At 43.3% G+C, this 18,698-nt stretch overlaps 2 protein-coding genes across 8 annotated transcripts in view; one reads left to right on the top strand and one right to left on the bottom strand.

Moving 5' to 3' along the window:
• Positions 1-9,831, top strand: part of LOC139410929 (probable E3 ubiquitin-protein ligase HECTD4) — a 66,829-nt gene extending 56,998 nt beyond the window's left edge. For all 7 annotated transcript variants that reach the window (XM_071156602.1, XM_071156599.1, XM_071156601.1 and 4 more), the window contains exons 68-75: positions 2,032-2,151; positions 2,244-2,399; positions 2,494-2,597; positions 2,857-3,078; positions 4,434-4,600; positions 4,919-5,114; positions 6,340-6,562; positions 7,291-9,831. In XM_071156602.1, coding sequence (XP_071012703.1) covers positions 2,032-2,151; positions 2,244-2,399; positions 2,494-2,597; positions 2,857-3,078; positions 4,434-4,600; positions 4,919-5,114; positions 6,340-6,562; positions 7,291-7,427 — 1,325 coding nt within the window. In that variant the 3' untranslated portion in view covers positions 7,428-9,831. The remainder of the gene's footprint in view (positions 1-2,031; positions 2,152-2,243; positions 2,400-2,493; positions 2,598-2,856; positions 3,079-4,433; positions 4,601-4,918; positions 5,115-6,339; positions 6,563-7,290) is intronic.
• A 3,708-nt stretch (positions 9,832-13,539) lies between these two features.
• Positions 13,540-17,552, bottom strand: LOC139410928 (L-serine dehydratase/L-threonine deaminase-like). The gene is made up of 7 exons (XM_071156595.1): positions 17,402-17,552; positions 16,618-16,784; positions 16,247-16,286; positions 15,845-16,076; positions 14,955-15,182; positions 14,707-14,831; positions 13,540-14,592 (listed from the first exon to the last, which is right to left on the bottom strand). The coding sequence occupies exons 2-7, from the start codon at positions 16,774-16,776 to the stop codon at positions 14,393-14,395; spliced, it is 984 nt and encodes a 327-aa protein (XP_071012696.1). The 5' UTR covers positions 16,777-16,784; positions 17,402-17,552; the 3' UTR covers positions 13,540-14,392.
• Positions 17,553-18,698: the final 1,146 nt, after the last annotated feature.

The following is an 18,698-nucleotide window of genomic DNA, read 5'->3' as shown; positions in this document are numbered from 1 at the left end:
GGGAGAAGGACCTTGTTGAGAGAGGTGACCAAGAACCCGATAGTCACTCTGGCAGAGCTCTAGCGTTCCTCTGTGGAGATGGGAGAACCTTCCAGAAGGACAACAATCTCTGCAGCACTCCGCCAAATAAAGCCTTTATGGTAGAGTACGCCAGACGGAAGCCACTCTTCAGTAAAAGGCACATGAAAGCCCGCTTTTGTTTGCCAAAAGGTGCCTAAAGACTCTGACCATGAAGCATGGTGGTGTCAGCATTATGCTGTGGGGATGTTTTTCAGCGGCAGGGACTAGGAGAGTAGTCGGGATCAAGGAAAAGATGAACGAAGCAAAGTACAGAGATTCTTAATGAAAACCTTCTCCAGAGCGCTCAGGGCCTCAGACTGGGGTGAAGTTTCACCTTCAACAGGACAACGACCCTAAGCTCACAGCCAACACGAGCCAGGAGTGGCTTTGGGACAGGTGTGCCAAGCTTGTAGTGTCATACATACCCAAGAAGACTTGAGGCTGTAATCGCTGCTAAAGGTGCTTCAACAGTAAAAGGTCTGAATACTTATGTAAGTGTAATATTTCCATTTTTTATTTGTAGTAAATTAGCAAATATTTCTAAAAACCTGTTTTTGCTTTGTCATTATGGGTATTCTGTGTAGATTGATGAGGGGGAAAAAACTATTTAGTAAATTTTAGAATAAAGCTATAACCTAACAAAATATGGAAAACGTCAAGGGGTCCAAAGAGCATTATCTTGTTAGATTAAAGGAAACTGTCAGAGTCAGTTGGAGTGCTGTTGCGCACGCATTGCCTTCACAGGCCTGCAGTAGCTAAGCCTAATGATAGCCATAGCACACCAAACCTTCACCAAGTGTCTTAACTATATATAATACGAACAGGTTATTTTACTGTGGCATTCAATTAAGTTTAGCATCTTTTGGTTTTTCCTTTTCATGGTTTGAATCCGAGTAGCATAGTGGGCCTACTGGTAATTCTATTATATTGCGGCAAACACATTACAACAGGAACTTAATTTGGCCAACAAATGTCTCAACAGAATTAAACCTTCAAAAAAGTTTTAACAGGCTAGGCCTATATTGCGGCTATAGCCAACAACGGCGATTGCTTACTGTAGGCCTACCTAACAAATGAGAGCAATAGGTTACTACTACTTATTTTACAACAAGCCTGCTTTTAACCTTAAACTAAATACAAAGCACAAAATTAAAAAGACAGAACATGATTTAGCCAACAAATGTCTCAGCAAAATGAAACAAAACACTTTTTGCGTAGGCTATTTAGAGAACTAGTTTAGATTATTAAATAGGCCTATAATAATAATGATTTACGATGATGATGATGATGATGATGATGATGATAGTAATGACTAAACATTTGACAATAATTACGAAAATAAATAAAAGGTAGAAAATTGCATCAAACCTGAATTGCGAGTTGTGCACAGTCCATTTGGCCGCACCAATATTCTTCTCATCTTTGTCCACTACAATATTAAAACGTCCCCGAGGACATTCCCCTTGTCGGTTTCTTTTCACTCTACTCTTTCTTCTCTAACTTTTAGTTTTACATCAATGAAAAAGCACTTGGCAATCAACAGTAGCCTGGGCCAAGGCCCCTTTTAGTCTTCTTTCTATCTCCCCCAGCAGTAGGCACACATGAGGTGAGCATCCGGAACCAGTTTCAGCTGGGCATAAGCTATATGTTTTATTGAATTACAATTGACTGACACTGATAATAAGGCAGTTCTCATCACACAAACACTAAATTAACAGAGTACAGGGCCAATTGGGTCCAGTTGTTAAATCAATTTGATTTGCACATACCCGAGGCTCATGGTAATTATATCAGACCAAATACGAGACAAAATTCAGAATTTATGACCCAGACCTGCTCTGGTCCTGGGTCGGATCTCGGAATTTCGTGTTTGTTTAAACCTTGAATATCTAATATGAACTGGATTAAAGCTTGCTTACCTTCCACCCATTCTACCTCCACCCATTCTACCTCCACCCTATCTCTATGCAGGATTGGTGTTCTATGATACCAAAGTGATAGTGATGAACCAGGTGCTGAACGCCACAGTACAGCGGACTGCAGACCACGCTGCCCCCGAGATCACACTGGACCCCCTGGAGATTGTAGGAGGTGAGCTCATAGTGCAAGCCCAGAGTCCTGTTTTACGTTCATTCACGTTATGCCCTCTACTTTGAGTGTTGATGGTGTGTGTGCTTCTCCAGGAGAGATCCCTTCATCAGAGAACACCTACTTCTGCCAGGCGGCACGCCAGCTGGCCTGTGTGCCCTCGTCCCAGCTGTGTGTGAAGCTGGCCAGCGGAGGAGACCCCACCTATGCATTCAACATCCGCTTCACTGGAGAGGAGGTCCACGGCACCAGTTAGTATTAACCTTCTTCCCCTAACTTTGTCCGCTTGGATCAGACTGCAGGTGAAACATTGTCTGTTGATCCCTGACCTCTGTGTCTCCCCAGGCGGCTCTTTCCGTCATTTCCTGTGGCAAGTGTGTAAGGAACTCCAGAGCTCTGCCCTCTCCCTGCTGCTCCCCTGTCCCAGTGTAGCAGCCAACCGCAACAAGGTACTGTAGTGACACGCCAATCTGCCTTCTCCCTCAGTATGCCCTGGTTGCAGCACCATTTTAACACCAGGGAGAAAATAATGTCCAAATAGTTTGTGTACATTTTATTAATCCTGCTCCCCACAGTATATACTAGGAGTATGAACCATGTCTAGATTGCAAACCAGTTGAGCACTGCATGGGCAATGATCACAGCTTTACTGATAGGCTAGAAGGGTCTAACTTGATGGTGGTGCTTTTGTGCCGATTTGTTCCAAAGGGGAAGTATATTCTGACGCCCTGTCCGATCAGCTATGCGGAGGAGCAGCTGCTGCACTTCTTTGGCCAGCTGTTGGGCATCGCCATCCGGGCAGATGTGCCCCTGCCCCTGGACCTGCTGGGCTCCTTCTGGAAGGGCCTGGTGGGTGAGCCCCTGGACCCAGAGCAGGACCTGCAGGAGGCCGACCTGCTCACATACAACTACATCAAGAAGATTGAGAGTGTAAGAGACAGTCGTCATATAGACAGTCATATGGGCAGTGTCATTGATACGTGTAATGTAGTGACTCCTCTTTCTGGAAAAAGGACGGGTGATTTTGAAAGCTCTGATCAGAAACAAATCAAATGTACGAAGGGCTATATAAATACATCAGCTGATATCTCAAAGTGCTGTACAGAAACCTAGCCTAAAACCCCAAACAGCAAGCAATGCTGGTGTTGAAGCACGTTGGCTAGGAAAGTCCAAAACCTAGGAAGAATCCTAGAGAGGAACCAGGCTATGAGGGGTGGCTGTGCCAGGTGGAGATTATAACAGAACATGGCCAAGATGTTCAAATGTTCATAAATTACCAGCATGGTCAAATAATAGGTCTGGGACAGGTAGCACATCCGGTGAACTGGTCAGGATTCCATAGCTGCAGGCAGAACAGTTGAAACTGGAGCAGCAGCACGGCCAGGTGGACTGGGGACAGCAAGGAGTCATCATGCCAGGTAGTCCTGAGGCATGGTCCTAGGGCTCAGGTCCTCCGAGAGAGAGGAAGAGAGAATTAGAGAAAGCATACTAAAATTCACACAGGACACCAGATAAGACAGGAGAAGTACAAACTGACCCTAGCCCCCCGACACATAAACTACTGCAGCATAAATACTGGAGGCTGAGACTGGAGGGGTCAGGAGACACTGTGGCCCCATCTGATGATACCCCCGGACAGGGCCAAACAGGAAGGATATAACCCCACCCACTTTGCCAAAGCACAGCCCCCACACCACTAGAGGGATATCTTCAACCACCAACTTACCATCCTGAGACAAGGCCGAGGATAGCCCACAAAGATCTCCGCCACGGAACAACCCAAGGAGGGGCGCCAACCCAGACAGGAAGATCACATCAGTGACTCTACCCACTCAAGTGACTCACCCCTACTAGGGACGGCATGAAAGAGCACCAGTAAGCCAGTGACTCAGCCCCTGTAATAGGGTTAGAGTCAGAGAATCCCAGTGGAAAGAGGGGAACCGGCCAGGCAGAGACAGCAAGGGCGGTTCGTTGCGCCAGAGCCTTTCCGTTCACCTTCACACTCCTGGGCCAGACAACACTCAATCATATGACCCACTGAAGAGATGAGTCTTCATCCAATCATCTAAACAACTAATCAGAACTGGTGAAGCAGGTTTTCCATGGTTCAGCAAGTAGCTAGCCTATTGACCAATCCCTTTCTACAGTAACTCTATACTGTCCCTACGGTCACTGCTTTCTACAGTTCACATCCAGACTGTAGTTTCTCCATTCCACTGTCCCCTCTTGTCCCCAAGGTCAGTGTTCCATTGACCTCTACACAACCCTTGCCCTCTGCCCCCCAGGTGAGTGAGGAGGATGATCTGGAGGCCCTGTGTGCAGAGATCTCGTCCCAGCACCACTCAGGAGAAAGCCCCGACTCCCCCAGCCGGCCCTGCTGCACCTTCACCTACATCACCATGACCGGAGAGGAGGTGGAGCTGTGCCAAGGGGGACACAACCTCAGTGTCAGGTACAGGGACATTCTGCCTCTATGACCAGGCGATATGTTCAGTTCGCATGGGTCTATGTTGATGTACTATGATTCCCTTTACCCATCAGTTCTTCTCTAAAAATAATTTTGCTCATGTAGTCTAGAGTACTTTCTGACTTTGACAGAATGTGTTATCTCTGTTTAACCCCTCTATCCCTCTACACTGTGTGTGTGTGTGTGTGTGTGTGTGTGTGTGTGTGTGTGTGTGTGTGTGTGTGTGTGTGTGTGTGTGTGTGTGTGTGTGTGTGTGTGTGTGTGTGTGTGTGTGTGTGTGTGTGTGTGTGTGTGTGTGTGTAGCTGGGAGAATAAGGATGTGTATGCGCGAGCAGTGCGGGGCCTGCGTCTGCAGGAGCTTCAGAATGTGGAGTGTTTGACAGCGGTGCGAGCGGGCCTGGGCTCCATCATCCCCCTGCAGCTCCTCACCATGCTCAGCCCCCTGGAGGTGGAGCTACGAACCTGTGGCCTGCCCTACATCAACCTGGAGTTCCTCAAGGTAGCTGACGCATACACCTGCCACCTCAAATCTGCTGTACACACTCCCTTCTGAAAGCCTAGGACGCTCCAATCAACACTCCACTGCCCTCATCTTTATCCACCAGTAAGAAGTAATAGTCACAGCCAGGGCTCTAAAGTGCGACCAATTTGGTTGCGTATGTGACAAAATATTTTGCTGTGCGACCTGTAGTTTTATTTTGGGACGCCAGTGCGACTTACAGAAAGTCCCCCAAAAATTAAATGCGTAACAATATTTGGCCGCAACACTGCTAAAAAAAGACAGGCTGCCTCCCACGGCTGCTTGCTTCCAGTTCCCGGGCCACACACCTGAGCCCCGCCCCATGGCAGTCAAGCAGCCAGCACAGTTACTCCTTACTGTTTGTTTTCTCAACATGTTGTCAATTCATGCAATCAATATATTTTTCCAAAACGAGAATGATGCTGCTTTCCAAGTTGCTTCTAAATATGAATCTACATGTTTTCTCTATCTCTGTTAGTTGGCATGTGCCTAAAATAATACTAATCACAAATGCTTATTGTTAACTAAATGCCATTTAGATAAATGTACTAGCTAGTGCAAAGCAAATGTTAGCTCTAATACAGGTTGCTACCGGTGGTGGTGTAGATCAGTGTGTTTGTGCAACGGCATGTTCTGAATCTGATAGATTATTCTAAAATGTTTGTCTAAATGCAAAATCTATTCAAATGTGTTTAGAGCCCCCTGGGAAACACTGACCAACACTTTGGTTCCTACCCTCCTATCTGGCTTTTTCATTTGTTGTCATGCCAAACAACACCAACCATAGAATTAGAATAAGCATTCCATTTCTATGATTTCAACAGTTCACCCAAGTGTTTTGATCTATATCGCAAATCAAATCGCAATATTTGGTTAAAAAAAAATCAGTTCTATTTTTTTGCCCATATCGTGCAGCGCTGGTAACTTTTACAAGTATATGCAAACTTTTGGTGGCACAGAAAGAAAGGAAAATTGATATTTTCCTCAGGAGATGTGCTTTAAAAGTAAGCAGGATTCATATAGGCCCAATGTCGGCTATATCTCACCAGTGCTACAATTCTTTTTATTTTTTTACCCTGGTCTCGGTATAGAGTAATGAGAAGAAATCACTATTTTTGGAGGGCAGTAATAGTGAATGTCTTTACCTAGGAGAGTCTCATCATTGGCCCTTTTGCCTGAACCCCTGTTATCTATCCCTCCGTAGGCCCACACCATGTACCAGGTGGGTCTGATGGAGACAGACCAGCACATTGAGTTCTTCTGGACGGCCCTGGAGATGTTCACCCAGGAGGAGCTCTGCAAGTTCATAAAGTTTGCCTGCAACCAGGAGCGCATCCCCTTTACCTGCCCCTGCAAGGACGGGGGCCCGGACACCGCCCACGTACCCCCCTACCCCATGAAGATCGCACCTTCGGACGGGGCAGCAGGTAAGTACTGGGAAAATAACATTTTGTTTGCTATTTTTTACCCTTCCTTGGATTTATTATGTCTGGAAATTAGTAGGGGTTGTTCTATGGGGAGAAGATACAGAGCGGTTTTCTTAAAATGAATGACCTCACAACTCTGCTGTGTGTATTAGGCCTACTGTATAGGCTTCAAGTAAGGGAACTGTTTATCGGCTTGTAGTTTATCAGGCTTCAATGAAGATTTTTGGAACTGCTCAAAGGACTTTTTACCCCACATTTTGGACACGACTCCCAAAAACATTTTACACCAAGTCAGACTCCAATCACAGCAGTATGAACTGCACATTTAGATTAGAGCACATGTAGCTTCTGGGTTAGGGGCGGGTTTGTCCGGGGTAGGCTGTCATTGTAAATAAGAATTTGTTCTTAACTGACTTGCTTAGTTAAGTAAAGGTTGAATATAAAAATGAATGATTAGAGGTATGGGCCATTAATGACATGGAGAACATGGGATTGATTGAAAATAACTTTCTAGACTATATAATACTCTCTGCAGATTAATTTGAACATGGTAGAAGTGCACTTGAGATGTTACATTTGTTAAAGGTTATATTATACATGTGACATTTCCACCTGCAAAATCCATGAAGAAATACAATTTAGGCCTAAAATATTACATGTTGCTCCTTTTAATGTTTTAAGTTGCTTTTTCTTCCTACAGTATGTTTACCTATTTGTGTGGTTTCCAGGTTCGCCAGACTCTCGCTACATCCGGGTGGAGACCTGTATGTTTATGGTGAAGCTGCCCCAGTACAGCTCCCTGGATGTGATGCTGGAGAAGCTGCGCTACTCCATCCACTACCGTGAGGACCCTCTCAGCGGCTAAAGGGACCTGATGGATGGAGTACACCACCTCCATATGATGCCGCTTCAACACCAACCCTACTATTTCTTACCCATACAGCCCCACCCTTTCATCACCCCATCCCCCGCACACCTTTACCCCCGCCCTCTCCTGGACCTTCAGCTGGGACTACCCACAGAACAGAAGGCCAGCCTGCTTTACCAAGAACACACTGAAGAAGCTTTTCCTTTCTCGGCTTGTTTTATGTTTGGCTTTGTACCAGCGCTTCATTTCAATAACATTGTAATCAGGTTGAGCCTTTCAGGAGTGTGTTTTGACTCATGTTTTCAGACCTGATATAGGGGAGTTCAGCCCCACTTGCCTTGACACTGATGTTGGTGTCTCTTCTGGTTGCACTGAGTTTTGGAGTGACGTTGAGGTAACTCTTTGATTACTACACCGAGTGGGAGGGAGCTGTGACAGGGCACATACCATTATTGTTTATTGGGGAAGTTAATCTCTTCCACCTTATTTCCCCTCACTTTTCTTTATTCTTCCTATCCTCCATCTCTTTCAGAGGTCCTTACAGTTCCCCTCCCACTCACTACCAGAGGGGACTATCTTTCTAAGGCATGCCTTTACCACAAGCAGCACTTCCTCAAAAAGGGGAGAAGGAGGCTCTGTGTGAAAAGGGAACCCCAAATATTCCTCTGGAAGCAAGAGTTGAGTATTGTTTGATGTTAGAGTTCATTTTAGATATTAAGTGGACTACTATGATGCTGCCTATTTATTACCAGTTCAGCTCTCTGCATTCAAAACCTTGACAAGCGCTGTATAGGACATTATATAGTTACTGCCTGTAAAGTTGGACTGCTAAAGGACAAAACTAGCTATCTGCCTATATTATTATATATTTTATTCAAATCTATTAAGAGGGTATATAAGTCATGTAAAAAGTCATTTTAATCTATTGAGTTGCAGCTTTGAGTTTAAGGTATCCTAGTAGCTGTGGCAGAAGGGTAAGGTCACGTACACTGAAGCTGGACTACCAGACTAAAGCTCTACCTGGTTGCCAGATCTGGCCTTCTGTGTTTCCAGATCTCCTATACTTGCATTTCAGGTTGTGAAACCTGTGTTTCTTTGTGAAATGAGAGAGAGATGTTCTCCTGAGCTGCTTGTGTGCTACTGCTACTGAATGTGGGCTGACTCCCCTTGCCCAACACACAATACACACACCAGGGGGTCGAATTCACTTTCATTTTGCCTTTTTATAGATTTCCTGTGATGAATGAGCAGGATTTCTGTTTGTTTTTTTGTTTTATTTTACCCATAACCAAAATGTTTAGCTGTGTAAAGAAAAAATGTAAATATACTTCTACGTTATATTTGATGGCAGTTTTATAAAATTGTTGCATCACTTCACCAATTATTATTTATTTTTTTCTGCACTATTCTTCCAGGGAAAAAATATTATTTAAAAATGAGCTAACTAGGATATTCTTTATTGAATATCCAGTTTGTTGGTTTTTAATTTTTTACAAATTTTGAAATTACCAGTAATATATCACCTTAATGTCTTGCAGGGCCGGATTACCGAACGGGCACGCAGGGCAACACCCCCCCCCCCCCCCCCCAAAATAGCATATGATAGCAAAATGTGTAGAATTACAGGAAATTAGCTTTAAAATGGGAAAATCTTATCTTAGCCCCTTGGCAAAAAGTGTAGAATTGCAGGAAATTCGCTTTAAAATGGGAAAATCTTATTTTAGCCCCTTGGCAAAAAGTGTAGAATTGCAGGAAATTCGCTTTAACACTGCAAAAAAAATCTTAGCCTCATGACAAAATGTGTAGAATATCATTATAAAACTGCACATTTTTCTCTGCACCATGGCTTACTGTGTTGAAATGCATTATGTTTTTGGGGATGTCGGTTCCCCCGGGGCCCCAAATGCAGTCGTCCGGCCCTGATGTCTTGTAACTCAGATGGATTCTATCACTCATTCTCTTCTACTCCATGGTGAAACATGTTTTCTTGTGTGAGTAAAACAGCCGTTTGACTTGGACGGGACCTGAAGAACACAACGACAGTTACCGCAAAATATTTGAGATGGATGTTTGGATTGCTTGCCAATTTAGTTTTGGTTTTGTTCTTTTAAAGGGTAAATCGCTGCTAACAAGGACGCTCCTTCTATTCCGACCTCTTTTGGAGGAGTAGAACAGACCATTACAAAGGACATTCATACGAAGAGGTGTTGAGATAAGAAAATGTGTTCTGTACATTTACTTGATATTTATTACAATTATTTATGGTTGCATTAAATTAACTTTTACTGTCTTCTCTCTGCACATCAAACATAACACAGATCTTTAAAATGGACTATACAGGGGTAAAGGATAAGATGGAGTTTGAGATTTCTGTGTCACAATAAAACATGTCTTGATGTAAGCATGTTTTGTTGACTCATTGCTCTTGTCAGGACACACACACGAACATTTAAACAAACATAAGACAGGCGCTGGACGACAACCCACATGGAAAGAGAACATCCTGGCAAGAGGCAAAAGCCCTCGCGCTGAAAAAGTTGAAGTGGAGAGCCATGGTGGATGCCCCGACGCTCCCAAGGAGGTCAAAAGGTTTGTCAGTATTTGATATATTATAATTTCTTCTATTTGAGTGTTTTTTTTCCCCCAGCCACATTCACTGGCATTTAATCACAGTGTAAATCCACTTAATCTGACAGTCTTTGCTCAAATGTGTGTTTGCCAAAAAATAGCCTGTCAGATAAATTGTGATGCTTTTCTTCACACATCAACAAAACCTCAAGAGTTTACCGAAAGGGTTTTGAAAGATAAAGGATCTGGTTATCTTATGTCCCCACAGACCATTGTGTGAAAGACTGGGTGCTGACCATGACAGATGAAGCTGGCTACTCTGCTTCCTTATTGCCATCCTTCTGCTGTGTGTTTTATCGAAGGGCCCTAGCTAGTCCCAACTCCAACACGTGTTCCATCACCCAAGCCTGCCAAATAAAGCAGACACCTTTTCAGAGCAGCAAGTGCCAGGCCAGTTCCAGCTGGATCTGTGCCTGTCTGACAACTGTCACCCCCACTCCACCCTTTGGTACGCTACATATTGTGCTCTGTTGCATGCTATATAAAGCCCAGACTGGGTGTATCTTGGGCTGCATGTTAGGAATTCTGAGAATGTTTTGTGCCGGGACTCTTAAGGTAGTTTGGGTCATTTGAAAGGGGGAAGGAAACCTGTCATCAGAGGGCCTCTTTCACAGTTGGCTGATCACCTCAAGACCCAGGGCCTGCTGCCTCCTTTTTAACGACCTGCCAGCCAATGAGGAAAGATAACTGGGTCACAGCCCTCTGACCGGCCAATTGAATGAGGGAGGGGGAAAAAGTTTGACTTCCAGGGTATTCCGTCATCTCAGGCAGGGACACATAGGATTAGAGGAGCAACAAGGTCCGTACTGACCTGGCCAAAGCACATTCTCACTAAGTGTAACCATCCAGACCCAACTGAACATTTGACATAATTTGTGCATGATACTTATAACTAACTCACTGTATCACAATTCCAGTGGGTCAGAAGTTTACGTACACTAAGTTGACTGTGCCTTTAAACAGCTTGGAAAATTCCAGAAAATGATGTCATGGCTTTAGAAGCTTCTGATAGGCTAATTGACATCATTTGAGTCAATTGGAGGTGTGCCTGTGGATGTATTTCAAGGCTTACCTTCAAACTCAGTGCCTCTTTTCTTGATATCATGGGAAAATCAAAAGAAATCAGCCAAGACCTCAGAAAAATAATTATAGACCTCCACAAGTCTGGTTCATCCTTGGGAGCAATTTCCAAACGCCTGAAGGTACCACATTTATCTGTACAAACAATAGTACGCAAGTATAGCACCATGGGACCATACAGCCATCATACCGCTCAGGAAGGAGATGCATTCTGTCTCCTAGAGATGAAGGTACTTTTGTGCGAAAAGTGCTAACCAATCCCAGAACAACAGCAAAGGACCTTGTGAAGATGCTGGAGGAAACGGGTACGGTTTCTATGTCGACGTAACCTGAAAGGCCGCTCAGCATGGAAGAAGCCACTGCTCCAAAACCGCCATAAAAAAGCAAGACTACGGTTTGCAACTGTGCATGGGGACAAAGATCGTACTTTTTGTAGAAATGTCCTCTGGTCTGATGAAACAAAAATAAAACTGTTTGGCCATAATGACCATTGTTATGTTTGGATGAAAAAGGGGGAAGCTTGCAAGTCGAAGAACACCATCCCAACCGCGGAGCACAGGGGTGGCAGCATCTTGCTGTGGGGGTACTTTGCTACAGGAGGGACTGGTGCACTTCACGAAATAGATGGCATCATGAGGTAGAAAAATTATGTGGATATATTGAAGCAACATCTCAAGACATCAGTCAGGAAGTTAAAGCTTGGTCGCAAATGGGTCTTCCAAATGGACAATGACCCCAAGCATACTTCCAAAGTTGGGGCAAAATGGCTTAAGGACAACAAAGTCAAGGTATTGGAGTGGCCATCACAAAGCCCTGACCTCAGTCCTATAGAAAATGTGTGGGCAGAACTGAAAAATTGTGTGCGAGCAAGGAGGCCTACAAACTTGACTCCGTTACACCAGCTTTGTCAGGAGGAATGGTCCAAAATTCACCCAACTTATTGTGGGAAGCTACCTGAAACGTTTGACACAAGTTAAACAATTTAAAGGCAATGCTACCAAATACTAATTGAGAGTATGTAAACTTCTGAACCCCCTGGGAATGTGATGGAAGAAATAAAAGCTGAAATAAATAATTCTCTCTACTATTATTCTGACATTTCACATTCTTAAAATAAAGTGGTGATCCTAACTGACTTAAGACAGGGAATTTTTACTAGGATTAAATGCCAGGAATTGTGAAAAACTGAGTTTAAATGTATTTGGCTAAGGTGTATGTAAACTTCTGACTTCAACTGTATATTCAATGGGCAAACTACACTATTTTGATACATTTGGCTTATCAAGGGCATCAGGAAAACTCTCCATTCAAGCTGGTCGTTTATAAGGGTTTTATGACCCTGTAAATGTAGGGATCTGTCACGCCCTGACCTGAGATATCTCTGTTTTCTTTATATTTTGGTTAGGGTGTGACTAGGGTGGGTACGCTAGTTTTTGGATGTCTAGGGTTTTTGTGTGTCTAGGGTTTTGTAGGTCTAGGGGGTTTTGTAATTCTATGTTGGCCTGATATGGTTCCCAATCAGAGACAGCTGTTTATCGTTGTCTCTGATTGTGGATCATATTTAGGTAGCCATTTTCCCTTTGGTGTTTGTTGGGATCTTGTCTATGTGTAGTTGCCTGTCAGCACTTGTTTGTATAGCGTCACGTTTCATTAGTTTGTTCAGTGTTCATTCTTTAGATAAATAAGAATGTACACATACCACACTGCGCCTTGGTCCGATCTTTATAACGAACATGACAGGATCTTAGAGGACACCTGAACCAAGATATATTGATTATCATAACTTTTAAGCTAGACTTGTCAAAATAGTTTTGCAGCGTAACATGCCTTCTTACTAGACACTTTTGTTATGCCGGGGCGGCAGGGTAGCCTAATGGTTAGAGCGTTGGTTGGACTAGTAACCGGAAGGTTGCAAGTTCAAACCCCCGAGCTGACAAGGTACAAATCTGTCGTTCTGCCCCTGAACAGGCAGTTAACCCACTGTTCCTAGGCTTTCATTGAAAATAAGAAGTTGTTCTTAACTGACTTGCCTAGTTAAATAAAGGTAAAATAAATAAAATAAAATAAAAAGAAATGGTTGTGACCAGATATCAGCAAATGTCTCTTTAGAAGACAATGTAATTACACTGTACTTTAATTTCACCAGCCATGGTTATTAGCAAAGTCAATCTGGCATGGTATGGTGTTATTTTGGTATATCAATGATAAACGGTTTAAAAAGCCACTTGTCTTCACAGTGGTGGTCATGGATAGGTCGGTGATATGTCATACCTTTAAATGCTGAGTGCTTCAATATATCATTTTTAGGATTGATCCCCTGGCCTGCAGTGAACCATATGACTGGCCAATTAAATGCATCTAATTATAACAGATTATAAGAAAAGGTGTTCCAGACAGGATATTCAGGAAAAAATAAATATAATTTATTTTTAAATATCACTCATACAGTACAAAAGAGGGAGAAGAAAATACAACCTAATGTATATTTTGCATGAACATAAAACATTCAAAATACAAACAACAATACAACTCTACTTGGTTAACTTAGTTAAGTTAATCATCTAGGTCAAGGGTATTCAACTCTTAACCTACGAGGTCTGGACTACTGCTGGCTTTCAGTTAAACTGGATAATTCATTGCACCCACCTGGTGTCCTAGGTCTAAATCAATCCCTGATTAGAGGGGAATAATCATTTTATAAAAGCAGTTGAACTGGCTTCGAGGTTCAGAATTGAGTTGGAGGGATCGAGGCACAGGAGGCTGCTGAGGGGAGGACGGTTCATAATAATGGATGGAATGGAGTCAATGGAATGTTATCAAGCACATAGAAACCATGTGTTCTGTGTTTGATGCCATTCCATTGATTCCGTTCCAGCCATTACTATGAAACCGTCCTCCCCAATCAAGGTGCCACCAGCTGCCTGTGGATCTAGGTTACTCAATTCAAAGACTACTACTGCCAGAGTAGTAGATTATCTGTATGCCTATCAATACGTATCTACCTTAGCATTAGGCTATTGATGAATCCATAGTCAGTTAATCCTTCAGTCAGTCAGCCCCTTTCAGGCGTTCAAGAGTAGCCCTATACTGCACACAGTCTGGAATGATTTGGCCCCATGGAGTTCATGACTCCTGTTCGGATGCCCTTATTGGTAGTGCCAATTAGGTAGGGGAGCTTTAACTGGAAGGATCGGGGTAATAGAGGAATGGAGTGATGGAGAAAGGATAAGCAGGACGCAAAGCCATCTGTCTGTCTAGCTAAATGACATGCCCAGCTGCTTCTTCAGTTTCTGGAGCTGTTTCATGCTGATGTTGTTGCCTCCACACACCACGATCACCACAGGTCCCAGGTCCAGCGCCAGCTTGCCCTCCTTCTGCAGTCTGGGGATGATGTCACAGTACACAGCTGCCAGGGCAGCGCCACACGCAGGCTCCACCAGGACCTTCTCATCGTCTGGAGGAGGAGGGAGAAAGAGGAATTTTGTGTCAGAGAGGCTTGTGGGCATGTCTAGGTATAGTAATCATATGACCCTCTACACAGCTGTAGCCTACGTTATGTTATACTCACCAACAAAGCGCTCGACAGCTTTGACAGCCTCCTGGTCTGTGACCAGCTCGGAGTAAACTGTGTGTTCACCAGCAAGTTTCAGGGTCTGTGCAGATACTCTTGTCAGGCCCAACGTGGTGGCAATGCTGTGGAGATGAAAATGATAGAATTGTTATTGTGCACAGGGATCGCCTTTTTGTGCTAAAATATGACTGTTTGGCTGTAATGTTTCAGTGACTCTGGTCTCTCAGTGTGAGGGTGACTCTTACCTTGTGATCTCAGGCAGAGTGATCAACTTCCCAGCCATCATAGCAGCATTGAGACTGTGTGCTCCCACAGTCTCCATGGCTATGACTGGAACATCGTTCCAGCCGGCACGGCGCAGTCCTTCAACAACCCCGTTCATGAGGCCTCCACCGCCAACAGACAACACCATCGCACCAGGCTTCTCCTGCAGCTCGGACTCCAGCTCCTTCACCAGAGACATATGGCCCTCCCTACACACACATTGAAAAGACATTGAAAAAGTGAGTTTTCAGTGTTCATTCACAAAGCACGTCATGATGCATTGCAAAAGAGTCCTTAGAATCTGCTTTGTATACAGCGTTCTATGTTGGTTGGAATGGAACACGATCTTTCAAACTGATCTACGTTGTAAATTGTTCATGAAAAGACATAGGCTGCAGGTTCCACTATAATGCTGCTGATAACAATGAAGTGTATTCAGCTGAGGTGTATAATTAGTGTTTGGCTATGAAATAAACCAGAAATATCTGTCTACCATAAAGGGTTCAGTAACCTTGTCGGATTAAATTATCTGAAATCCCTCCTCTTGTTAACACCAGCACACAATTGCATGATAAGATATCCTGCTCCATTCTGCCAATCATCCTATCATAGCATAGAGAATGATGTACACATTTTACTCAGTAAAGCATGCTAACACTCAGGATACAATGCATCATAAATGTACATAACAAAATATACCTTGATGCAAAGTTTCATTTGGATTGGAATAGAGTGGAATGTTTCTTAACCCTTATCAGCTTTCCTCATAATTTCATGGAAAACACTCTTATTATGACTAAGATCACACAACCAGAGAATAGAGCAACACTGGTGTTGTGGAAGTGTATTGAATATGGCATCTGTCACTCACCAGATGAGAGGATCATCAAAGGGAGAGATGAAGATCCATCCAGGGTTGTTGGCCACAAGCTGTTGTCCATATTCAATGCTCTCATTCAGCGCCTTGCCATGAATCACCACATTGGCGCCCTCGTCCCTCAGCCTCTCCACTGTTGGTTTGGGTGTGACACTGGGCACGATGATGGTGGCAGGTACACCAAGCTTACGGGCAGAGTAGGCAGCAGCCATACCAGCATTTCCTCCTGTGATGGAGCAATGACACCGGCCACTTTAGGAAAATGGATACTATACAGGGAGTGCTTGTCTGAAAGAGCCCATAAGCTTATGGAATTCTGAGATAACGTTACGCTTCTTGTATTGTGATAAAACATTTAATGGTGATTTCAAGGCAAGGCTGTGATCAGTTGCTCACCTGAACAGCAGACGAATCTCTCACAGCCTCGCTTGGCCCACTGAAAGACGACAATGAGCACATGACATGACTCACAGAACCCCACATTAAAAATACTACCTCCCCCCCGCATTGCCATGATAACCCGGTGTTCAGACTTGGACTGACCTCAAACTGGTCTGGACTGGTCCTACTGGGAACATGTTATATATATATACACAATCCCCCTCACCATCCACACACCCAACCCACTACTGATTTACTGCGTACTAGCACAACCTATTATGTAACACCATCCCCCAGTCTTATCACAAGCACACCCTCCCTCCACCCACATTATTTCCCTCTCCCAACTCATGAGCCGAAGCTGTAGATATGGGTGATTCACTCACTGTCTTGCAAAGGTGTCCAATGCCCCTGATTTTGAAGGATCCTGTGGGCTGGGATGAGTCAAGCTTCAGATAGACAGAGGTGCCTGCCACTTTGGTTAGGGCAAGGCTCTCCCTCAGTGGGGTGGCCACGTGAAGAGCTCTCTCCTGTGGGTTCTTCATTTCTCTAGCTGAGGACAGACAAGTTGAGGAATTAATCTCTGTTCCAAGTGTGAACAATGAATACACACAATTAATTCAATACATTTCAATAATTGTATACCTTACTAAAAACAATGGATTAAACTGTGGAGGAAGAGCTTAACATCAATAAACTAAGTTTGTGCACTTAGTGTTTATTCACAATGATCAGCAGTGGATACAAGCATTAGAGGAAGAGCTCCATATCAATGAACATCACCCTCATTAAAGGTTGAGTTCAATATCACTATATTAGCACTACAGAAAGAAGATGAACATAAACCTATATACAAGCAAGCAAGGGAGTAGACTGCCAATCTATCTAAGACATAATAGAAACTCAGGGATGAATACTGAAAAACAACTGGTGGTAAATGTGTCTTCAAACAACCAGACAGGTGCTTTTAATAGCATAATTAATTACATTACTATTTCCTACTACAAATTAATTCTGTGTTATCATAATTTTCTTTCAATGCACTTACAATGTATAAAATCACTGACCCTATAAACAGAAAATATGAATCATTCAAACAAGCACATCTGTTTCAGGCTTTAAGACCAAGAAAATCAAAGCAAGAATAATTTTCAAAACGTTTTACTTTACCTTAATAGACTTCTGTTTTAGAGTAAAATGCTAACTTCTCAAAAGTCAAGTACAGTGGGACACTAGACAGTTCCAGTAGAGTTTTCCCTGATGAGAACTAGTAGGTGGATTTATACCTACAGTAGAGGGCTAGGCAGCAGGGACCTCCCTCTGCAACCAATCACCATTGGGCACTCCTCCGCTGTCACAACACCCCGAATTCCTTTAGACTAGACAGGTGGGGATGTAAGACCTTATGCCACCGAATAAGGAATTTCACCCCCTTTTCCTCTAATAAGTAGGCCTAAGTATAAGACAAAATAATATATTGTATATTTCTGTCAAATGTATTGATTTAAGATACCAAGGTGATGTGGTCAATTGCATTAACTAAAATGGATCACCTTGACCTCAAAATGACAGCAAAATAGGGTTTTATTATAATGAAACAGACATATCTTTGGACATTCATTTATTTTGTAACTGTCCTGCATATTAAGATACATTATATTTAGAGTTGCTGGGCCTATAGGAACTGTATCATAACTCTTAAATGGGCACCTGAACTTACATCATGCCAGGCCTACAGTATGTAATAGATCAAACGGATACAAAATTGCTAATGCTGAAATTATGATGCTCAGAATTTGTATAATGGAAACAACGTTGTACTCGACTTATTTCCACTCCCTATAGTAGGGAAGCTTTTATACACAAATGCACGGTTGTGTCTCTTGCTTTTATGTCCCTTGCTTTAGTTTTATTGACATTTTACGCACGTTATTGACTACTCCACTAATAATTTAATCATGGGATCAAAATTTTGGTCAGTCAGTCTATAGATAAATGTTGCATGCAGACAATTTTTACACTGTGTCCTTTGCTCTGGCTTGTTGCAGGGATCCACACCATCGGCATTGCCAAAAGAGTCACAACTATTTTGACTCTGCACCGCACTACCAAAAGCGGCGGGTTCGACTGTGACATATCCACGAGTGGAATCTGCTCAGCGGCAGCAAATGTCATGTTGACAACTCAAACCTGCCTGATCCGACGCTAAACCGGATCAGGCAGGTTTAAATCGTCGTCAACATGACATTTGCTCCCGCAAGGATATGCATTATAACAAGTATATTCACAGACATTTTTGATGACAATAAATGATCCGTATGAACCGTAATATCGCTGTCTGGATGGACAACTCACAGTAAAATAGCCCATTGCAAAATATCAAAGTTAAATAGACTATATATCATGCTCTTAAGAAATGCATTGCTGGACACTATTTAACTACTTTCAAACACATAGCACCAACATA

The sequence above is a fragment of the Oncorhynchus clarkii genome, chromosome 6 (genome assembly GCF_045791955.1).
Source record: "Oncorhynchus clarkii lewisi isolate Uvic-CL-2024 chromosome 6, UVic_Ocla_1.0, whole genome shotgun sequence".
NCBI classification, from domain to species: Eukaryota; Metazoa; Chordata; class Actinopteri; order Salmoniformes; family Salmonidae; genus Oncorhynchus; species Oncorhynchus clarkii.
The sequence above is the reverse complement of the archived record's forward strand: the minus strand, read 5'-3'. Positions and strand labels throughout refer to the sequence as shown.

Bases quoted from the DNA above. Each gene is read 5' to 3' on its own strand.
- LOC139410928 (XM_071156595.1), bottom strand. From the start codon at position 16,776: ATGAAGAACCCACAGGAGAGAGCTCTTCACGTGGCCACCCCACTGAGG. The intron at 16,077-16,246 runs GTGAGCAACTGA...GCTCCATCACAG, and splicing joins GAGATTCGTCTGCTGTTCAG to GAGGAAATGCTGGTATGGCT. The intron at 15,183-15,844 runs GTGAGTGACAGA...ATGTGTGTGTAG, and splicing joins TTTGATGATCCTCTCATCTG to GGAGGGCCATATGTCTCTGG.